The 20,890-nt window shown below is 44.4% G+C and overlaps 1 protein-coding gene across 2 annotated transcripts in view; it reads left to right on the top strand.

Moving 5' to 3' along the window:
• Window positions 1-229: 229 nt before the first annotated feature.
• The window catches only part of LOC113404967 (interferon alpha/beta receptor 2-like), a 38,354-nt gene continuing 17,693 nt past the window's right edge, over window positions 230-20,890 (top strand). The window contains exons 1-2 of one of the 2 annotated variants that reach the window (XM_026652195.2): window positions 230-270; window positions 12,933-13,026. In XM_026652195.2, the coding sequence (XP_026507980.1) occupies window positions 12,984-13,026 (43 nt within the window). In that variant the 5' untranslated portion in view covers window positions 230-270; window positions 12,933-12,983. Of the gene's footprint in view, window positions 271-7,526; window positions 7,561-12,932; window positions 13,027-20,890 lie in introns of those variants that run through there. The other variant, XM_026652202.2, reaches the window with a different exon arrangement.

The following is a 20,890-nucleotide window of genomic DNA, read 5'->3' as shown; positions in this document are numbered from 1 at the left end:
GCTCTTCTCGGGGAAGCGAGTGGCTCCGCAGCAGCATCTAGGGGACCCCAGCCAGCAGGCCCAAGGCAGCGCAGCCCTGCCCGAGAGACTCGCCCCTGGCCCGGGGAGGGGATGTGCAGATGCCTGGAGCTCCGCCCCGCCCCGCCCCCGTCTCCCCCCCGCGATGCAGATCCCGCCCAGGCGCTTTCGCTTTCGCCTTCGCCCCAGTCCCGTGTCACCATGAAAAGCTGCCGGGGCCGCCGGCTCCTAGCAGGACCGCGCTGCTGCCAGGTACAGGGGGCGCTGGGGAAGCAGGCGAGCGGATTTCCCGGCAGGGTAGGGGCCGGTCCCCTTGTCTCCCAGACCCGGCTGCGGGCTCCTCCTCCAGCCCCGGGCGTGTGCTGCCGCCCCCTGCCGCGCTCGGCTGGCAGCGGGGCTGGGGCCCTGGGCCGGAGGCTGCAGCTGGGGCCCCCGAGCGCGCCGCTTGCTGCCCCGGGGTTGCGGCCGCCCCGCGCGGGGTAGCGCCAGGCTCTGGAACGGCGGGGGTCGCTAGGAAAAGGCCCCTGTTTCCAACCAGAGACGTGGGAGAGGGGCTGGCTGGGGTCTTACGGCTGGGAGTGATTGGTGGGCCTGGCACCGAGCAGAGATTTCCGTACACCCCCCGCCCCCCAAGTGGTCAACTAGTTAAATCGCAGTGTTGCCAATGTAGTCATTATTTGGAAATTTGAATTGAAATTGAAATATTAATACACACTTTTAAAAGCACATGCAGCGTATGATACAATGCTTGTACCTGAAAAAGTATAATAGGGTTGAAAAGTATGAACAAAGACCAGCTTCCTCATACAGCTGTTGATTTTTCTGACAATGTTGGCACATTGGTTTCTGCAGTGTTGGCCAACCTTATAATTTCAAATTATGATTTGTAAGGTAGGTCTGAATGAGCTCTCCCTGACAGCTAGTGGTGAGCCACTGGTGGGTGGAGAGGCTTCAGGACCAGACTGTATTTACATGACTCACCTACTCTGTCTAGGTATCCAGCAGACAAAGCTGTGTTGCCCAAGTGGCCCATTTTGGCTGGTGGTGGGTTACAAATCACTTTAGTATTGAATGTGGGGGTCATGAAATGTTATCCTTATTGTATGAGTAAAGGGCAGCAGAACTAAACTTAGCCTGTCCTGATTGAGGGGTTCACCCTCAATGCTTAATTTTGCCAGGGCTGAGCCCCGACATCTTTAGGCTCAGCAGTTCATAGCCCTGGGACCTCTGGGCTTGCCACATCAGTTATGGAAGTAATGAACTTGCTTGAGCTCCGGCACCTCTTTCATTATAAATTAAGTACTGATCACCCTCAACTGAACTGCACTTGATAAGCAAGGGGTTTGGATGGCAGATCCCCGGAGAGTGGTGGGGGAGGATATGGGGGGAAGAGGGAGAGACAGGGATTTTGCTTGGTGGTGAGGGCTGTACCTAAGAATAACAGGCACTATTTGACTTGCCCCTCTCCCCTATTTAAAGATAGAACTTATTAGGTGCCAGAGAGAGTCTTTTGTTAAGTGAGCACTAAAGCTGAAATCAGTAATAATCAGCTCTAAGTGCTTAGACCTGCTGTGGGACAGTATTTCTGTGGAAAAGACAGCCCAGCCTGCACTCACTGTGAGGTTCCCCCACTGAGAGCTGAAATCACTGAGAGCTGGGTGGAACCTCAAGAGACCGACTCACAGAGGTCACAATGGCAGGTGGCAGCAGAAGTTGATGGCACAGGGCCATCGGCAATGGGGTGGTGGAATGAATAGTGGCATGACAAACAACAGCTGCTGGCACGAGTGGCAAGCAACTGGAGGAACAAGCAAGGTGCCTTATCTGCACCTCCCAGGGTGGGAAGTGAACTCATGAGAAAGCACCTCTGAACTCTGGATCTTCACTGACCAAGGACAACAACTATGAGTGGGGGGGCAGTAGAGGGAGAAGGGAGGGGCATGTTGAACATTTGTTTGTTGTACTATTTTTAGTGACTTTGCTCCAGAATACTAGATTTGTGACTGAGAAACTTATATCAATATACATTTCCTAGTAGGCCAAGAGTTTTAAAACGCATTATTTGCCAGGATCATTATCTCAGATTGTTGCTATCTTGAGAGGTCATTATCTTGGGGAGTTTCTGGACTAAACATTATTATATTTTAATTAATTTTTACATAAGAATGGCCATATTCGGTCAGACCAATGGTCCATCTAGCCCAGTACCTTGTCTTCCAACAGTGGCCAATGTCAGGTGCTTCAAAGGGAATTAACAAAACAGAGCAATTATTGAGTGATCCATCCCCTGTCATCGACTCCCAACTTCTGGCAAGCAGAGGCTCTCAGAGCATGGTATGGCATCCCTGCCCACCCTGGCTAATAGCCATTGATAGAAATATCCTCCATGAACTTATCTAATTCTTTTTTGAACCCTTTTATAGTTTTGGCCTTCACAACATCCCCTAGCAAAAAGTTCCACAGGTTGACTGTATGTTGTTCTTTTGTTTGTTTTAAACCTGCTGCCTATTAATTTCATTGGGTGACCCCTAGTTCTTGTGTTATGTGAAGGCGCTTATTCACTTTCTCCACACCAGTCAAGATTTTATAGCCCTCTATCATATCCTTTCTTAGTCCTCTCTTTTCCAAGCTGAAAAGTCCCAGTCTTCTTAATCTCTCCTCATATAGAAGTGTTCCATACTCCTAATCATTTTAGTTGCCCTTCTCTGTACCTTTTCCACCTCCAATATATCTTTTTTGAGATGGGGCGACCAGAACTGCATGCAGTATTCAAGATGTGAGCATGCCACGGATTTATATAGTAAAAGTGGAGGAGCTTGGTTTGCCAGACCGATCAGCAAAGCCAATGCTGACAAACTATGTGAAAAGGCTGCAAAACACCAATCCTCTCGACTGCATCAACATGCAGAAAACCTTATAAGCCAGTCATTGTCAAAGCCAATTTTAGAAGTACTTAATCAAGCTGTTAAAAATGCTGGAGTCACAACACAGTTTATTCAAACAAACATGGCTGTCACATCATACTTTCTCTTTAAGCAACAGATACCACACACTACAAACTGGAGGCCAATGTTAAGTGCATTGTCATTTGTTAATCCTGAAGTTGGACACTGCTTCTGACCCAGACCAGCAAATGCTCACTATCTTTCTGCAATAAATACAACTGACTGGTTAGAAGCATGCAGTGCAACAGTGAAAGACTCAGCCATTGAAAACCCATTCAGAAAATGTGCATACGTGGCAGATGAATGAAATGGGTGTCAAGTATTAAGTCACTGCATAAGTTACCTTGATTGCAGTGATAGGCCAGTAGATTAATTTCTAGATGTTCAGGTTATAGAAGAGTCTTAAAAGAGTTAAATGCTTGTAAATTGAACCCTAAAGAGATGGCTGCTTGTGCATTTGATGGAGTTGCAAACTTCTCTGGAAGACATGGTGGAGTACAAGCTTTGCTCAGAGAAAAGTGCAACCCTAATCTCCCCAATACACACTGCAGAGGCCATCTACTCCAACTAGCACTAGTATGAGCTGCAGAATCTTCAAAAGGCATTTGAAAAGCTATAAACTTAATGTCTTCATTATACTCTTTTTTCGGCAAGAGTCCAAAAGAACTGAACGTCTTGGAAAATATAGAAGATATACTGGGACTGAAGTTCAAATTAGTCCAACCTGGGAAAACCCGCTGGCTTTCTCATGAGCGATCCTTGGCTGTTGTCTTAAAATTACTGCAACCATTGTTATTGACTTTGGAAAGTATCTACCGAGATGGGACAAATCTAAGTAGTGAGGCTGGTGGACTGCTTTTGCTACTAAATTCAGAGAAGACAATCGCCCTTCTCTCTAATAAGTCTACTGTTGAAACCACTTGGGTCATTAAACAATGCCATCCAGGCATCTGCTACAACAGTAGTAGATCCCTGTCCAGAAATGGAAGCTACATTTGGATCAATCAGAGAGATAGCCATTGAAAACATACTGGAAGAAGCAAAGACTTCCGTTCAGAAGTTGACTAATTAGAGCACTTCTATTGACTCCTTAAATGAAGAGGACAAGAAGTGTTTGTTAAGCCACCTGAAAAAGTACACAGACTTGATTCTTACATCTCTACAACAGCAACTTCTGGATTCTATCAACCTCTACATAGCTTTTACAGATGCCTGTCTTATAGAACACCGACAGTTGAGTGGAGTGAGGCGCTACCTGCAATGGGGCTGCCATATGATCACGACAGAATAGAGAGTTTAAACACAGAGTGGAATATCATACGATGAACGAATGAAGATTTGACTTCAACGTCTTCTAGTTGTTCTTCTAGCTAGTAGTTCGACCCAATTTTTGTGCTATGTTTCCTGGGATGAAAGAAGTAGGAATTCATCTCTTTCTAGTCCCAGTCACAACAGCTACAGTTGAGCATTCTTTTTCCTCATTGAATAGAATTTTGTGTTCTGAAAGAAATCACCTTCTGCGTGATTATGAGCATATCATGAAAGACTGGAAGTATTGGACACATAAGAAGCCACCAAAAATGAATGCACTGCATTCGAGAAGTTCATTAACAGACTTGTGCAAAATTACAAGAAGAAACCAAGAAGGATGTAGATTTAGTGCTTCATAGTAGGCTTGTGGAGCCAATTTTAATTTGTATGATGATTTAAAAACATGAGTTAAATCTAATAAAATGGTTGTGAAACATTTTTCAGTTTTTACTATGGTGCAATACAACCCACCTTTGCCCTAACGATCTCGCCCCTCATTGGTCCTCACCCCTGCCCCATATTTTGAACACTTCCCCACCCCCAATTTCAATTCCTGGGGAAAACACTGGCACAGAGCCTGCTCAGGTTCGAGGTGTGGGTGGAGCAGGGATGTCTGGGGTTTTCCTCTGCTCTGTTGCAGACCTTAGATCTTCTGGGGGACAGAACGGTGACAAGCAGGAGAGATTGAAGAGCGGAGGCAAGTAGGTCATTTTACCTTCTCTCCTTGCTTGCTCTCCTGAGGTCTACCACACTGGAGGAGGAGCCCCTGCGAACATTAGGAGAAATACTGAGGATACCCTGCTCCCGCCCCTCACCCCCCTATGTCCCTGGGAGCCTTAAGGCTTGTCTGCACTCGAAACACCACAGCGGCGCAGCTGCACTGTTGTAGTGGTTCAAGTGTAGACAGGACTTATGCAGATGGGAGGGGTTCTTCCCTCACTGTAGTTAATCCAGCTCCACACAAAGCAGTAGTTAGGTCGATGGAAGAATTCTTTCCTCAACCTAGCACAGTCTACACGAGCACTTAGGTCAGTTTAACTATATCACTCAAGGGTGTGGATTTTTCACACCCCTACCCTGAGCAACATAGCTGGATTAATCTAAATTTCTCGTGTAGCCCAGCCTTTAGGCTCATGGAGGCCAGCCCATGTGGCCCATGGGCCTTAATAAGTTTGTTTAACCTTTGACTATTTGCCAAGGGGCTGATGAGCTAATAGAGGTTGTGGGTCACTAAAGTAATGAACTGTTGTGGGGAGGAGTGGCCAAGCAATCTAAGACTCATGGGAGTTGAGGAAATGATGAGCCTCTTAAGGGCCCAAGGTGGACCAGGCCTCATGAGGCTCACAGGGATAGGGAGGTTGTCAGGGGGCTGGAGAGCTTACTAAAGCCATGTCTAACATAATGTGCTGCAGCAGTGCAGCTGTACCGATGCAACTGCATTGCTGCAGCGCCTCTGACAAAGACATGTTATGCTGATGGGAGAGAGCTCCCCCTTCGGCATAATAAAAAAGCTTCTGCCATTCACTACATCTGTGGGAGAAGTTCTCCCGCCGACATAGCGCTGGACACATGAACGCTTATGTCGGTGCAAGTTATGTTGCTCGGGGGGTGATTTATTCACACCCCTGAGTGACATAAGTTATGCTGACATAGGCTACATCTACACTAAAGCCCAAGTTTTGGAGGAGTCAAAGACAACAGGTAAGGGAATGTTCACTCGCTGGAACCCCTTTTGTGGGGACTAAGGAGCAATACAAGATAGCTGGGTGGAACGTGACAACAGTTCAAGACTCTCTTCTTGGGAGATGGGCAGCAGAATGTGGACAGAGACTTTTCCCCTGATTCTACTGATCCTCCAAGCCTCTTGCCAGGCATATTCCCACCCAACTTTCCCTTTCTGCAAGAGAGCCCCAGTCCTGTAGACATTAGGAGGCCAATTGGAGGGGAACCCCCTTCCTATCCATGTACTGATCTTGAAGGCCTGCAGAGGTTTAGAGGAATGGGACTTTTCAGTAGGTTTGCAGCAGGCAAATCTTTGTTCCTCTGGATATCTTTAAGTGAGAATAGTCAGTTAAAAGGGTGATGTTGTTACTGTTCACTTAATTTATGGTCCAGCTATCCGACTCCTGTTCATGGTTGTTTGGCCTGAAATATTACAGACACATATCAATGTTTTGAACATATATTACCATTCAAGATTGTTAAAGTTAAAACAGCCAGTATTAGAAACCCAGGAAATTCAGAGTTGAGTTTGAATTCTCAAGTAGGACACTGATTTTCACTGAAGCAAGAACCATCCCCTTAGTTCTTTTCCAGTGAAGCCTGAGGCCTCATTTTCACTAAGAAGTTAGGTCAACCCATCTACATTACTCAGACTGAAAAATCCACACCCTTGAGTGATGTAGTTTTAAGCCGAGCAAACCCCGGTGTACACAGAGCAAGGTTGATGGACGAATTCTTCCGATGACCTAGCTACTGTCTCTCAGCGAGGTGGATTGACTATAGCAACAGAGAATCCCTCCTGTTGCTGGTAGTGAGTGTGTACACTGACATGCTACAGCAGCATAGCTGCAGCTGTGTCACATTTTGAGTGTAGATATAGCCTGAGGCAAAATTCCACAGTTCTGGACATAACTGTCAGTATTCCATTACATAGACTAGTCATCAGAATGTGTGAATGCAATGGTTGCAGTGCCATTGGAGAAGTGAGGCTGTGGAAAACTTATTTCACCATTCTTTCCATTGGAATTTCAGTATCCATATACAGATCCAAAGCCCCAAGTTTGCATTCTGTCATTGTGGACATAGGGAAACCCTTTTCAAAAGGGACGTGTGCTCTGTTCTTTCAAGTATTAGAAGTTGAAAGGGAAATCATTAAGGATTGGTAATTGACAAATTCCTTATCCCAAAACTACAGATTTCATTAAAACTAACCAAAGCTTAATTTCAAAGTTAACTTGCATTTTTATAGCAATTTCTCAAAAAAAGTTTTATGCCCATAAATGTGTGGATAAATCAGACTTGAAGAAACCAATAGATTATGGTATTTTGCCTCTTCCCATTATATTTTTAGATGTAAAGATGTCCACAGCAATGGCCTGTAGACCTCTTTTCAGCTTATTTTAACACACACAAGTCACCGCCAGATGTTTTAGATGGAGAACTGTAAAAATGATCCAGAAATGAAGTCATCTGTGACAGATTGCAGTTTTCCCTGCAATTGTTTTATCTCCCTGAAAGAGATCCAAATCAACAAATATTCTTCCTTAAGCTTAATTATAGAAAGGTAACACTGCAATACTTTGACTCCATTCAGAGAATATAATGTAGTTGCAATTCTAGTGGGGCAGAATTGTTATTTGAATGTAAGTCAGTGGCTTTCTCAACAGATGCAATTTTTAAAGTTTCTAGTATTTGGTGGTGGTTGTGGGCATTTTTTTTTAATTATAACATTTAAAAGTTTATATGCATTTTAAGAACATTTATGTACCTGCAAGCCTTTGCCTCTTTGTAAGAGGAATTTATATTGTCATAGGGATTGCTATTGTACTTCTGAGTTTTTCTTTTCTGTAACAAAAAATATTTAGAAAGCACTAGAGAAAGAAAGAAAATGTTGAAAAGATGACCGTTTGAGTTCATGAACTGTGAAGTAGGTGAGCATTAAATGCTGTAGCTAGTCTTTTTAGATTTGAATTTCTCCCATTTTACAAAAGGGCAGATAAAATTCCTTTCAAGTAAGAATTTTTCTAGGTTGATGTATAACTTCAGAAGGACAGTTTTATCCATATGTAATCCCTTATGCTACATCACAGATTATAATTAATATGCACTATAATTCCATAAGCAGTGTTTTCTGCTGCTTCTAAGCGCCGACTATTTATAAGAGACATCACATCCAAACAACTGAATGAATTGAGGTGACTTTTCTTAGGTTGCTACTGTTTCATTAATACTTGGAAATACATGTGTTATAGGGATGGTGAAACTACCTTCTGTTAATGCTTGGGGTATGCCTGTTTATGTGTTTAAGATGACCTGTCAGTGTCACGGAGGGACTCTAGAAAGTAAGAATTTATCTTAACAATTGCATTTATCTCCTCTTTGTACAGTACTAACCCGTTGGAGTGTAGTGTATCACTGTAGACCAGGGGTCGGCAACGTTCGGCACGCGGCTCGCCAGGGTAAGCACCCTGGCGGGCCGGGCCAGTTTATTTACCTGCTGACGCGGCAGGTTCGGCCGATCACGGCCCCCACGGCCGCGGTTTGCCGTCCCGGGCCAATGGGGGTGGTGAGAAGCGGCACGGGCGAGCGATGTGCTGGCCGCGGCTTCTCGCCGCCCTCATTGGCCCGGGACGGTGAACCGCGGCCAGTGGGGGGCCGCGATCGGCCGAACCTGCCGCGTCAGCAGGTAAATAAACTGGCCCGGCCCGCCAGGGTGCTTACCCTGGCGAGCCGCGTGCCGAACGTTGCCGACCCCTGCTGTAGACTATAGCATTTACAGTGATATAAATTCGGATGATGTCACGGATGCCGCATTGTACTGATGTTTACCTCTGTATTATGTGTAATATTTTATTTAATGTTTAATCCCTTTCATTTATATTAAATGTTGTGTAATGTGTTCCTTGTAGTGTTTCTTCTGTCTGCTAAAGGCTTCTTTTTCATTCTTTGATATTCCCATTTTCATTCCTTTTTCTTCCTTTCCTGCAGGGTTGTTTGTATGTGTATTTAGACCTTGCAGGTACAGAAATATGTATATGTGTGTGTGTGTGTGTGTGTGTGTGTTTAATTTAGTTCCCTGGATTAAAAAGTTTCAACACACCTCAACATGGCTGCTTAATACTGGTGGTTAGGGAACAGTAATTCAGTTAAGGAGGATTTTGAAATTTCAAAATCTGGTTTCATTCTGACATGGAACAAAACCAAAATTTCAAAATTCTCCACAAAATTGAGATCCAAAAAAGTTTTGTTTCAGAAACATTGAAAAGGCATTTTGTTTTGACCTTTTCAAAATGTTTCTGATGCTCCCCAACCTGCCCAGAGTCCTAGCAACCCAGGAGGAAGGAAATCTGGCAGGAAATCTGCCTGGTTTCTGTCAGAATTTCATCAAGACACATCTTCATAGAACATTTAGATTTTGCTGAATATGCTAATTCTGATGAAAAAATATTTAGTTGAAAATTTTCCAACAAGCTATACTGCTTAATTACAAAGTACTGAATCTTGTTAACATGTAACTTGATTTCAAACCTGTATCATTTTAAAGGTAAATTTATTATTCATTGTATCATATGCCTGACTGTATGGACATGCCTGTTACTTTGGTTATTCAGCATAATATTTAGAGCAGAATCCTAAAGGTAACTAATACACCTACTTTGCATAGTACTAAATATTCAGTGCTTTGCATGTATCTTGTGATTTATTGTAAGGATTAGGATTAAAAGAAATATATCCATGTTTTGGAAATTATTATGACATTTACAGTAATGCAGATGTTGTGCAAACTTGAAAAATGGTTTCATTCAGTAGCTGATCATGTCTTAGCCTTAAGCTTTCTGTTGAAGAGTTTTCTATCACTTTTCAAAACAAATATTCCATTGCTGGTTTAGGCACTGGTTCTAAAAATGTTTACATTTATGCTTGACTTTGCACATGAGTATTTTCACCGACTTCAGTGGACTACTCGTAAGTACAGATAAACATGTGCATAAATGTTTGCAGGATCAGGGCCTTGGGGCAAGATCCTGCAAAGAGGCTGCCTTGGGAAGCCCATTTTGAATAGATAGATACCTTTGAAGGATTGGATCCTTAAATGACATGCTACTAAAGTGTACTTCTGCTCTTTAAAGTGACTGTAAAAATAGCATTGTGAGGTTCCATTTATTGTCTTTCAGTGACATCTGTAGGAAGTTTGCTCATTGCTGTTAAATATTTTCCTTAATAACTTGGATAATGGAGTGGATTATAACATTTGCAGATTACACCAACCTGGGAGGGGTTGCAAGCACTTTGGAGGACAAGATTAGAATTAAAAATTATCTTGATGAATTGGTCTGAAATTAGTAAAGACAAGTGCATAGTACTATACTTAGGAAGAAAGAAATCAAATGTAAAATAGGAAATAACTGGCTAGACAGCAGTATGGCAGAAAAGGGTTATAATGGAGCACACATTGCATGAGTCAGCAGTGTGATGCTGTGGCAAAAAGGGCATATATCATTCTAGGATGTATTAACCGGAATGTCATTTGTAAGACACGGGAAGTAATTGTCCTGTGCTACTTGGCACAGGTGACGCCTCAGCTAGAGTACTGTGCCCAGTTCTGGGTGCACATACTTTAAGAAAGTCACGAACAAATTAGAAAAAGTCAGAGGAGAGCAACACAAATAAGAGGTTTAGAAAACATGACCTATGAGGAAAGGTTGAACGTATTGGACATGCTTAATCCAAAGAAGGCTGAGGATGGGGGGAAATATTTCTTTAAATATGGGAAAGATGGTTATAAATTGTACAGTTTGATTGATCAATTGTTCTGTTTGTCCAGCAAAGGTAGGACAAGAAGTAATTGCCTTTATTTGCAGTAAGGGAGATTTAGGTTAGATATTAGGAAAAACTTTCTAACAGTAAGGATGGTTATTTCCTGGAACAGGATACATGGGGGAGCTGTATAATCCCCATTCTTGGAGGTTTATAAGAACAGGATAGATAAATATTTGAATACCTGTAAGGAATGGCCTAGGTATACTTAATCCTGCCTCAGCACGGGGGGATGGATTTGATAGCCTCTCCAGGTTCCTTCCAGCCCTACATTTCTAGGATTTCTAAAAAGTAGAAAGTTGTTTTTTCTAACTGTCTAACTTGTAAACTTCCCCGAGACATGAAAGTAAAATGGTTGTTTCTGGCTCAAACATTCTCACCAGAAATAAGGATTCTTCAGCACAAATTATGCCCTCATTTATAGCTATTCATTGAAAGCAATTAGGTTGCAAAAATGGAACTTAGTGCACTGTTTGGAACTTAAGGCTACATCCTGCAAGTATTATTTTACCAGTATTAAGATAGTAGAATAATTACATCTATGGCCAAGAGCAATATAATAAGAGTTTATAATTTTGTGCATCTTGAATTTCCCCTCATGTTCCACATCTTTCCAGAAACATTCATTGTTATAACCACAGATTTTAATAGCATTTCACATACAGTCAAACCATTTTTAATTTTCACCTTTTTTATGTTGGATCTAGTGGCATAGTGCTCCCAACTGCCATCTGTCACAGTTCAAGGCATCTGCACCTGTATTTCACCTCAGTGTTCCAGCAAGGGCACCCACTCTAGGGTCCCAGTTCCCCAGCAGTTCCCCCACTTGGATGGAAACGTGTTCCTCTCCCACCTAACGGGTATTTCCAGGCTGCATCATTTCCTGCCTACGTTGTGTTATCCTCGGCAGAGGCCGGCTGCCCAAACAGAACTTGCTTGCTTTCTCTTCAGATACCGTTAACAGGGTAATTGCTACAGCCTACTTTATTCTCAGTAAAAAAACATTACCGAGAAAACATTTAAAACAATAAAAGAACCCACACACATGCTAATTAGCTTACCAGAGTTAACGCCTGTTGTTGTTGTCCTTCATAGCCGAAGATGACTCCAGCAGCTATTTTATGTCTTCTGGGTACAATTGTGGCTAAAAAGGCCAAGGAAAGAGTGGCAGTCCTTTCTGCATGAATTGCATACGTAGTGCGATACCGAGGAAGGGATTACAATCTGTGTCTCCTGAGTCTGCTGCTGTTTACAGCTCAGCCTCTGTGCCTCAAGATCCCTACAGCAGTTAATCTCAAATTGGGTATCCCCATCATTGACTGCTGCTTGCCAGAGTGATCTATCTGTTTCTGATGTCTCTAAGCATTAATGTTGCATTGTTTCAAATTACGCTTCAATGGGTCCTTGAAGCATTTCTTTTGGTCACTTTGTAGGCAGTTGCCCAATTTCAGTTTGCCACACTGCAACTACTTTGGCATCCTGGTGATGTCCAGCCTTTACACTTGACCAGCCCAGAGTAATTGTGATGCAATAAGCATGGTTTCAGTCCCTGTGGAGTGACTACTTCCAGAATCTCATTAATGGCAACTTTTGGAATTAGTAGACACTGGGTTTTTCTCCCCACGGTGTAGTTTGAAAATGGAGGATTGGAAGTGGGTCATTTGCATTCCCCAGGTACTTCCTAGGATATCCAGTTCACAGGTATTGTTCCAAAAAGTCCTTTGAAGTTTGTAAAAGCTTCCAGAGATTAGTCAGTCTCCAAGAGAAGGTACAAACATACAGGTCCACAATAACACAGACAGAATTGTGTTTTTAATACAATGGACCCCAAAGATGTTCAACTTAATTTGATAAAGTTCATTCAGAATATTGTCAGTCTGTCACACCATTTTCATATAAACCCGTAATGAAAATACTTCTTCTTTAAACAAATGTTTGCCTATGTTTATTTGAAACACTACAAACCCTGCTTATCTCATGTTAAAGATACTGTTTCATCCCAGTTCTCACACGACATTAAAGGTGTGATATCACCTCTTACTACAGAAGCCCTGTTGTGCTTTTATATTAATCATCCAGTAATTATGCTGAAGTTGATTTTGCTTGGTATAATTGCAGATCCAGAAGTAAAATGAGTACTTCACAATCAATAAGATGTGCTTCTAAATCATGATGGCAGTACTGATTGGACCACTGAGTTTTTGTCAACTTGGTAAGTTACTTAATTGTGTATACAGTACAAAGAAATAGCAGTGCTGATCATGCTAGTGGTCAGTAAAGTTTCCATGGCATTTTTTATAAGAAGAGGGGTGCTCTGGAAGAACTTGTTGCATTCTGCATCCCTAAATTCCCCTGTACTTTCAGATGGATAGAGGATTTTTCATTTCCTGTCCTAAACTTTTGTACACTATTGCTGTATGATTTAAAATCACTGGAATTTATCAGGGTCCTACCCTAACATTATACAACTAAAAAATCTGGCTCATCTGCCATTTTAACAGGAAACTGCTTTGGCAGATTAATTTAACTCTGTCGAAAAAGCAACAGAATAAGCGGTGAATTTATTCGTCCTGAAGATTCCCCATTTAACTTGCAGATCATATCCCTTTGCATTCTCATTCCTCCTCCTCTAATCTAAATCAAGATATAGCGTCTTCCAGTTTGTTGTTTCTTTTGCTATCTGAGGCCAGAACTACACACACACACACACACATTGTGTACCAATATCACTATTTTGGTTAAGGGTGTGATTTTAAAAAATAATATTGAAATAGCTTTGCTGGTACAATCCCCTGTATGAATGCAGTTATACTGGTATAAACGTGTCTTCTACCACAATAGCTTATTCCTCTTCCAGTACGTGAATAAGCACTTTTATACCAGTGTAACTGCATCCACGTTAGCAGGTTGTACTACTTCAACTGGACCAGTATAGTTGAAGTGGTACAACTTTGTATCTATTCAGGACCTCAATCATACTGAAGAAAGAGCACTCTATAAAGGAAAGTAGTAGCTGAAAGCTGGCGCTGTTGCACAGGTGTAATTTGTAAAGCTGTGGGGGTTTTTTGTTTTGTTTTTTAAAAAAGGTCCAAAATGGCTGCTGTTGGTCACCAACAGTAATGACTAAACCTTGTGATGACCTAAACAGAAAGAGCTCTCATCCATGATTATAGCTGTTTTGATCACTTCACACTAACTCAACAGATGTTCTAAGCTTCAGAGTGACATTTGATGTCATTGTGTGTTCTACTTGTGGCGTTGTGTCTGGAGGGTGTTGTGCTGGGATATTTGTGTTGATTTGTGCGTGTGGTGAATGAGGGGCACATGCTGTTGTGAGGGGGGTCGGTGTGTTTGGCATTATTGTGCATCCTTGTTATATGGGTATGTAACGGGGTGCACTTACCTCTTCTGAGCGCCCCCTTGGCCATGTGCGCGCCTGCACACTCACTCCTCTCTCTCTCCGATTGTCCCTCCTCTGGAAACAATGTCTTCACCCTCTTGGGGCTTCCTGGCTACAGCTCTCCATCTGGGCCACTATAGTTCAGTTCCCCCTCTGGGGTGCCTCACTGTCCAGGCCACTTCTCCCAGTGGCTAATGGGCGGACGGACCCAGGCCCGTTACTACTCCGGGTCCCAGCCCAGGGACACTGTAGATAGCAGCTGTCGCTGTGTCCCTTTATCTAAGTCATGCTGCTGCTCTAATTCCCGGGCCACTTCCCCGTGGCCCTGTGCCATCTTCACCCTTACCTCAGGGCCTTGTCCTGATAGAGTCCCCACAACCAGCTCAGGGCTCCTTCTCGCTCTCCCTGGCTTCTGGCAGCACTACCTCATCCGAGGTCCTGTACCTCTGTCAGCCAGCCACACACCATCCATACTCCTTCAGCTCCTGCAAGGAACTGAACTCCCTATGGCCCTGCAGCTCTTCTTATACTAGGCTGCTGGGCCCTGATTGGCTGTGTCCCACACAGCCACTCTAGACATCTTGGAGGACCCTCTCCACTGCCCTTTTTTGGGGTGGGGTATGGCAGGGCCTCGAGGTCTCTAGCAGGGGGCCTCAGAGGGTCTGGTTTACCCCGTCACAGGGTAATTGTGTTGGTTGGCGTCTAAGGAACTGTGCTGGGAGATTTGTATTGACTTGTGTGGATGGCGGTTGGTGCACAGGTATAGCGGTTGGGCCAACTAATCCACCAGTGGTGCAGTCTCCCTCATACAACTAATGAAATTGCTGAATGCAAATTAGCTGTAGAATACAGGTATACCGCACAAGTTTAATTTACAGTATCTGTACACCACACTGTATAATTTGTAAAGTCAGACTAGCTGAAAACTTAATAATTGGATGGTAAAAGACGGCAAAACCCAGTGATGGTTTAGCCTGGTGATATTCTGAACAAAAAGAATCCTCTACCATTCTTGTGGCTGCTTCCATCGCTTCGCATTGGCTCAGCAGACGTTTTAGGTTTCATAGTGACACATAGAGTGATAGTCCTGGAATCTTATTATATTGCTGACAAATATGATTTCATGTTAAGGCTTGCCAAGTTTCTGTTGTTGTAAGGAAACTCGGTTGTTGAGGGCAATGTGAATTCTCCAGAATAGGAATTTCACCCATTGTGCTTGCCAAAGAAGTTACACTTTTAAAAAAATATTAACTGTTGAGGACAGAGACTAAACCTTCTACAAAATTGATACGTTTTATAGCTGTAGTTTTAGTTACTATTTTTTAAATTAAAGATAACTTGTATCAACAATAGTGTTTATCTTCTTACAGAAGTGGTAGGGCCTCATCCAACTCCCACTGAAGTCACTTGAAAACTTTCTATTTATTTCGTTGGAAGCTGTATCAGTATCCTAACAAGGCAGTAGTAATATTATTTTATTTGTGTAGTGGAAGCACCCAAAATATACTAGCTGCTACATCTATGGGAAGAGAGAGTTCCTGCCCCCAAAAGCTTAAAATCTTAACTTATATGTTACTCTACATATTATAAAAGTTATAGCAATTATTTATTTTTAAAGCAGTGTTTTACTATTCATCCCACTTGACCAAACTTTATAAAATAGTTGATAATCTAATGCAGGAAATAAATTGTTCTAGTTCTCTTGACTTTCTACTCTCTTTAACCACCGTTCTATTGTGGATTTTTGTTGTGCAGTCATAGTGAGGAGGAAAGAGTGTGACAGGAAGGATGTCTTGTGGTTAAGTCACAGACTGGAACTCAAGAGAAAAGGTTTCTGTTGGGCACCACCACCGATTTACTGTGTGATTTTGAGCAAATTGCTTAATCTCTGTGTGCGTCAGTTCCCAAGGATACTGGGAGGATAAATTTATTATGTGCGAGGCATTTAGTTACGATAGTGAAGAACATCACAGAAATGTCTATAAATACATTTGTCTGCAGTTTCAAGGATTCTACACTGGTATCTTATTGTTTAATTTCAGTAATTAGGACACTTCATTTATACTATAATAAGAGCAATTAGGGGGTATTTCCAGGAAATAATTAGACTGGAAGTCTTTCTCCGTGTACAATCAAATGTTATACTGTATTACATGTAGCATTATAAGCATGCATGATTGAGTTAAAAGCTTGTCTTTTCAATTGTAGCAAGTAATTTGCTATTTCAGAAAATATTTTTAGACCTCTGAGAACATTTCACTTTATTTTGTATCTCATTTGTCTTCATTGTGATCATGTAGTTTATTTCACTGCTAAGTTGTATATCCCTCCTCTCATAGACTGACACTTTTAAATTAAAACAAGAATTACTTTCCCTAATAGAATATTCAGACAATTAATACAAAAATGTTACTAACTTATATCAATGCTGGATAATTCCTTCCAATGTGCCCAAGCTTATTAACCTCCTTCTTAATCTGGGCTGATGTCCCACTAGAATCTTGAACCCACTTTGATTTAAGGTGGGTTTGCCTTAATTTACAGTCCTCCATTCAGTGGTCATGTATTTTAAGTTTTGTCCTAAGACTCCTTTCATCCTTTCAAAATCTTCCATGCTGTGACTTTTGTTAAAAGCTTAAAATGGTTATATTATTATTTATTGTAGCATCTAGGAGCCTTAGCCCTGGACCAGAACCCCATTGTTCTAGGTGCTGTACAAACAAAATAAAAAGGTTGTCCAAGCCCCAAAGATCTTACAAATGAAGTATAAGATAGGAAGTATAACAGGTAGATACCAACAAGCAGGAGTATTAAAAAAAAAAAAGAGCCAATGTTGGTCAGCATGATAGGCAGTGGTATCAGTGCAACAGTGGCCTACTTGTTGATTTTTTGGAGGCATCACGGTAAATGAGAGTTTTAAGGAAAGATTTGAAGGAGGACGATGAGGTAACTTTGTGGGTGTTTATGGGGAGCTCTTCCCAAGTGTGAGGGTCAGGATGGGAGAAGGTACAAAGGTGCTGGTTTGAAAATTTAACAAGTGGGCAGTGGAGGCTGGTATTATTGGCCAGTTGAAGGTGGGGGTTGACATCTGAATAGTAAATGAGAGATGGTAAGGAGGGTGGGGATAGACCGTGAAGGTCTTTGAAAGTGAATACAAGCAACGTACATTTGATGCGATAAAGAAGAGGGAGCCAGAGAGGGGTAATGTGGTCAAAGCAATGGGCTAAGGGAATGATATTTGCAGCAGCATTCTGAGTGGATATGAGTGGGGCAAGACTGTGTTTTGTCGAGGCCAGAGTAAAGGATGTTGCAGCAGTTGAGACACTAGATGTTGAGACTCTAGATGAGGGTTTTAGCTGTGTGGATGAAAGGAAAGGGCATATTTTAGAGATGTTTTGCAGAAAGGATCTGCAAAATTTAGACATAGCTGGGACATGGGTACCTAGAGAGTGGTCCGAATTGAAGATGATGCCCAGGTAATAGGCCTGACTGACAGGCAAGATGCTGGTGGTGTCCACAGTGATCGAGGAAGGAGGGAGTGTGGATGGCTTTTGTGTAGGGTTACCATATTGCAGTCCTGGAAAAAGAGGACACTCCAAGGGCCCCCGGTCCCGCCCCAACTCCGCCCCTTCCCCAAAGTCCCCGCCCCAACTCCGCCCCTTCCCCTGAACGCTTCACCCCCTACTCTTCCCCCTCCCCTGCTTCCCGCGAATCAAATGTTCGGAGAACGGAGTGGTCTCTAGTAGTCAAAGACCCTTCTTCCCCGTCCCCTCCAGTCTATGTCTATCCTATTGCTGTCTAACCCGCCCCAGCTCCTCATCTGATTTCAACTGCCCCCCACTACCACTCTGGATTCCTTGTCCCAGTTTCCCGGTCCTGTCTCACTCTCCTCTCTCCCTGCCCCCATCACTCAGATGGGATGTTCGTTCCAGATTGGCAAAATTATAAGGCTTCCCAACATTTCAACACTTCCCAGTCTAAATTTTCAGTTGCTTAACTATAGGCTAGTTCTGCCCACAACAAAGCATATTCAGAACTTCTGATTAAAGGGATTATAAGTGTAGCAACCTCCATCATAGCTAGTCACCAAAGATTGAACCTGAGCCATCCAGACTTAAAAGCATGAGCTTCTACTACTTGAGTTCAAGATATAACTCCCTGTAGCTATACAGTTATCCTCTAAAAATCCACCAGAGGAGGGCACAAAACACATGTTGGACAGTGAATTACAGAAGTGCCAAATATTATTATTAGACCTGCAATACTTTTCACAATGAACATCAGCGGAGGATAAACTGGGCGTTTAAGAATATTTGGAAAACAATTTTAGAATAACATTCAGTGCTGTGGTTTAAAAGAAAAAAAACCTGTTAAAACTCATAACTTAGCAGCATTCAGTGTTTGAAAAAAAACAACTTCCAGGAGGGATACAAGTTAAGAATGTTGAAACAGGAAGATGTTGTGCTTAGTTAGCACGCCACCTTGCCCAACTTGCAAGATTTCACTGTAATGTTTTACAATATATAGCAGCGCAATGCTGATTCCATTGATATTGTTGAGCAATTCATGCTGATTTTATTTCAGCCCACATCTTAATAGTTTTGAATACTATAGATCACAATTTTCAGCTCAGTTGGTCTGAACATGCAGAGCTTTAAAATTGCTATGCTCTAAACTGTATATTAACTACAATTTCATAAACCTGCATGTCAGAGAACTGTGTGCCACTACTACTAGACAGTGGCACAAGGCAATTCAGTGTGAATCACAGAAATGTAGGACTGGAAGGGACATCAACAGGTCATCTAGTCAAACCCCTGCACTGAGGCAGGACTGAGTAATAACAACTAGACCATCCTTGACAGGTGTTTGTCTAACCTCTTAAAAAACTCCAATGACTGCTATTCCATAACCTCTCTAGGTAATTTGTCCAGTTCTTAACTATCTTTACAGTTAGGAAGTTTTTCCTAATGTCTAACCTAAATCTCCCTTGCTACAATTTAAGCCCATTGCTTCTTTTTCATGCATGTCCTGAGTGGGACGGGGGTGGGTCCAGGCAGTGGGATTGGGGGGGAGGGAGGTCGAGGGAGTCGGTGGGTGTGTGGGGATGGACCAGGGGAAGCAGGGTGGAGGAACTGAGAGGGACAGGACTGGGACTGGGGGGCCTGAGGGGGATGGGACAGGACTGGGATGGGGGGAGTAGGGTAGGGGCTGAGGGGAGCATGAATGGGACAGGGTAGAGAGAGCTGTGTAGAGTGGGGCAGGGCGGGGGAGACAATGGGGCTGGGCTGGGGAGGGTTGGGGAGAGGGACAGGGTCTGGAGGGGATGAGACAGAGGGGAGCAGGACTGGAATGGGGGGAAGTTGAGGGGGTGGGACAGCAGGGGGAGCGATGGGGGTGGGATGACGGGGGAGGCTGAAGAAGAGATTTGGGGTAGGGCAAGGCTGAGGGCAGTGGGTTGCGGGGAGCAGGGGGACTGTGGGGGAGGCTGTTGGAATGGGGGCAGGGACTGAGGGCAGTGGGTTCGGGGTGGGAGGTACAGGGGGAACAGGGTCAGGGTGGGGGCTGAGGGCAGTGGGTCGGGTGAAATGATCGGGGGGAGGGACTGTGGGGGAGGCAGAGGGAACAGGGTCAGGGGGGCTGAGGGCAGTTGGTTGAGGGTGGGGGTACAGGGGGCACTGCAAGGGAGGCTGAGGGAACAGGGTCAGGGTGGGGCCTGAGGGCAGTGGGTCTGAGGGGAGCCCCCCCAGAGGGACCTGCCAGGGGGCCAGGTGAGCCCAGCAGTGCTTACCTGGAGCAGCTCCCAGGAAGCATCCAGCAGGCAGGTCCCTCCCAGTCCCTCTGGCCCCTTCCTAGGGTCGGGTCGAGGTGAGGGGGGCAGGGGCAGGGGGGGGGGCTCTCTGCCCGGCGGCCGCTGCCTGCTGCCGGAGTCTACAGGCCCCGCCCCGCTGCAGCACGCAGGGGAGCGAGACCTCCTCCCTGCCTCTCTGTGTGCCGGGGCAGGGGCAGGGCTGCGCTCTGCAGGCTCCTGCCGGCCAGGCGGGGGGCCCCGTGGGCTGGCGCCGCCTTGCCGGGAACTCACTGCGCGCTGCCCCAGGGCCCAGGGAGGAAAGGTGAGTGGCGCCGGCGGCACCGGCTTGCCACGGTTCCCCCAGCGCGGCTGCCCTGTCAGCGCTTTTGGTTCTTTAAATAGCCGTCCGGGGGAAATCCCGGACATTTTTAGCTTTTTACAAATTCCCCCCGGACGGCTATTTAAAGACCCAAAAGCCGGACATGTCCGGGGAAACCCGGACATATGGTAACCCTACTTTTGTGGAAAGATTCAGAGCTCAGTTTCAGCCATGTTGAGCTTCAGCTAACAGCTAGAGCCCTGCACGCATACAAATTTAGATCCGCGGATGCGGATATCCGTGGATATAAACCTGTATCTGCAGAACCACACGGCTCTCCCCAGAACCCGCAGTGGCGAAAGGAGCAGAACGTGAGGCCACCGCTCCCAGGAGCCAGCGCCCCAGTGCAGCTGTACCACCCTCCAGCCCTGCCCACTGGGGTGGGCACCAGGCTCACCAGCAACTGTCCCTGGTCTCACTCTTGTGTTCAAGTGGCACGCACGCCCCCAGACAGGAAATGCAGACAGCTGCATGGAAGGGATGGGGGCAGGGCTGGGAACGGAGCA

Source organism: Terrapene carolina, unplaced genomic scaffold (assembly GCF_002925995.2).
Source record: "Terrapene carolina triunguis isolate 2854851 unplaced genomic scaffold, T_m_triunguis-2.0 Scaffold31, whole genome shotgun sequence".
NCBI lineage: Eukaryota > Metazoa > Chordata > Testudines > Emydidae > Terrapene > Terrapene triunguis.
Note: the sequence above shows the minus strand (reverse complement) of the source record. Positions and strands in the feature narration are given on the sequence as shown.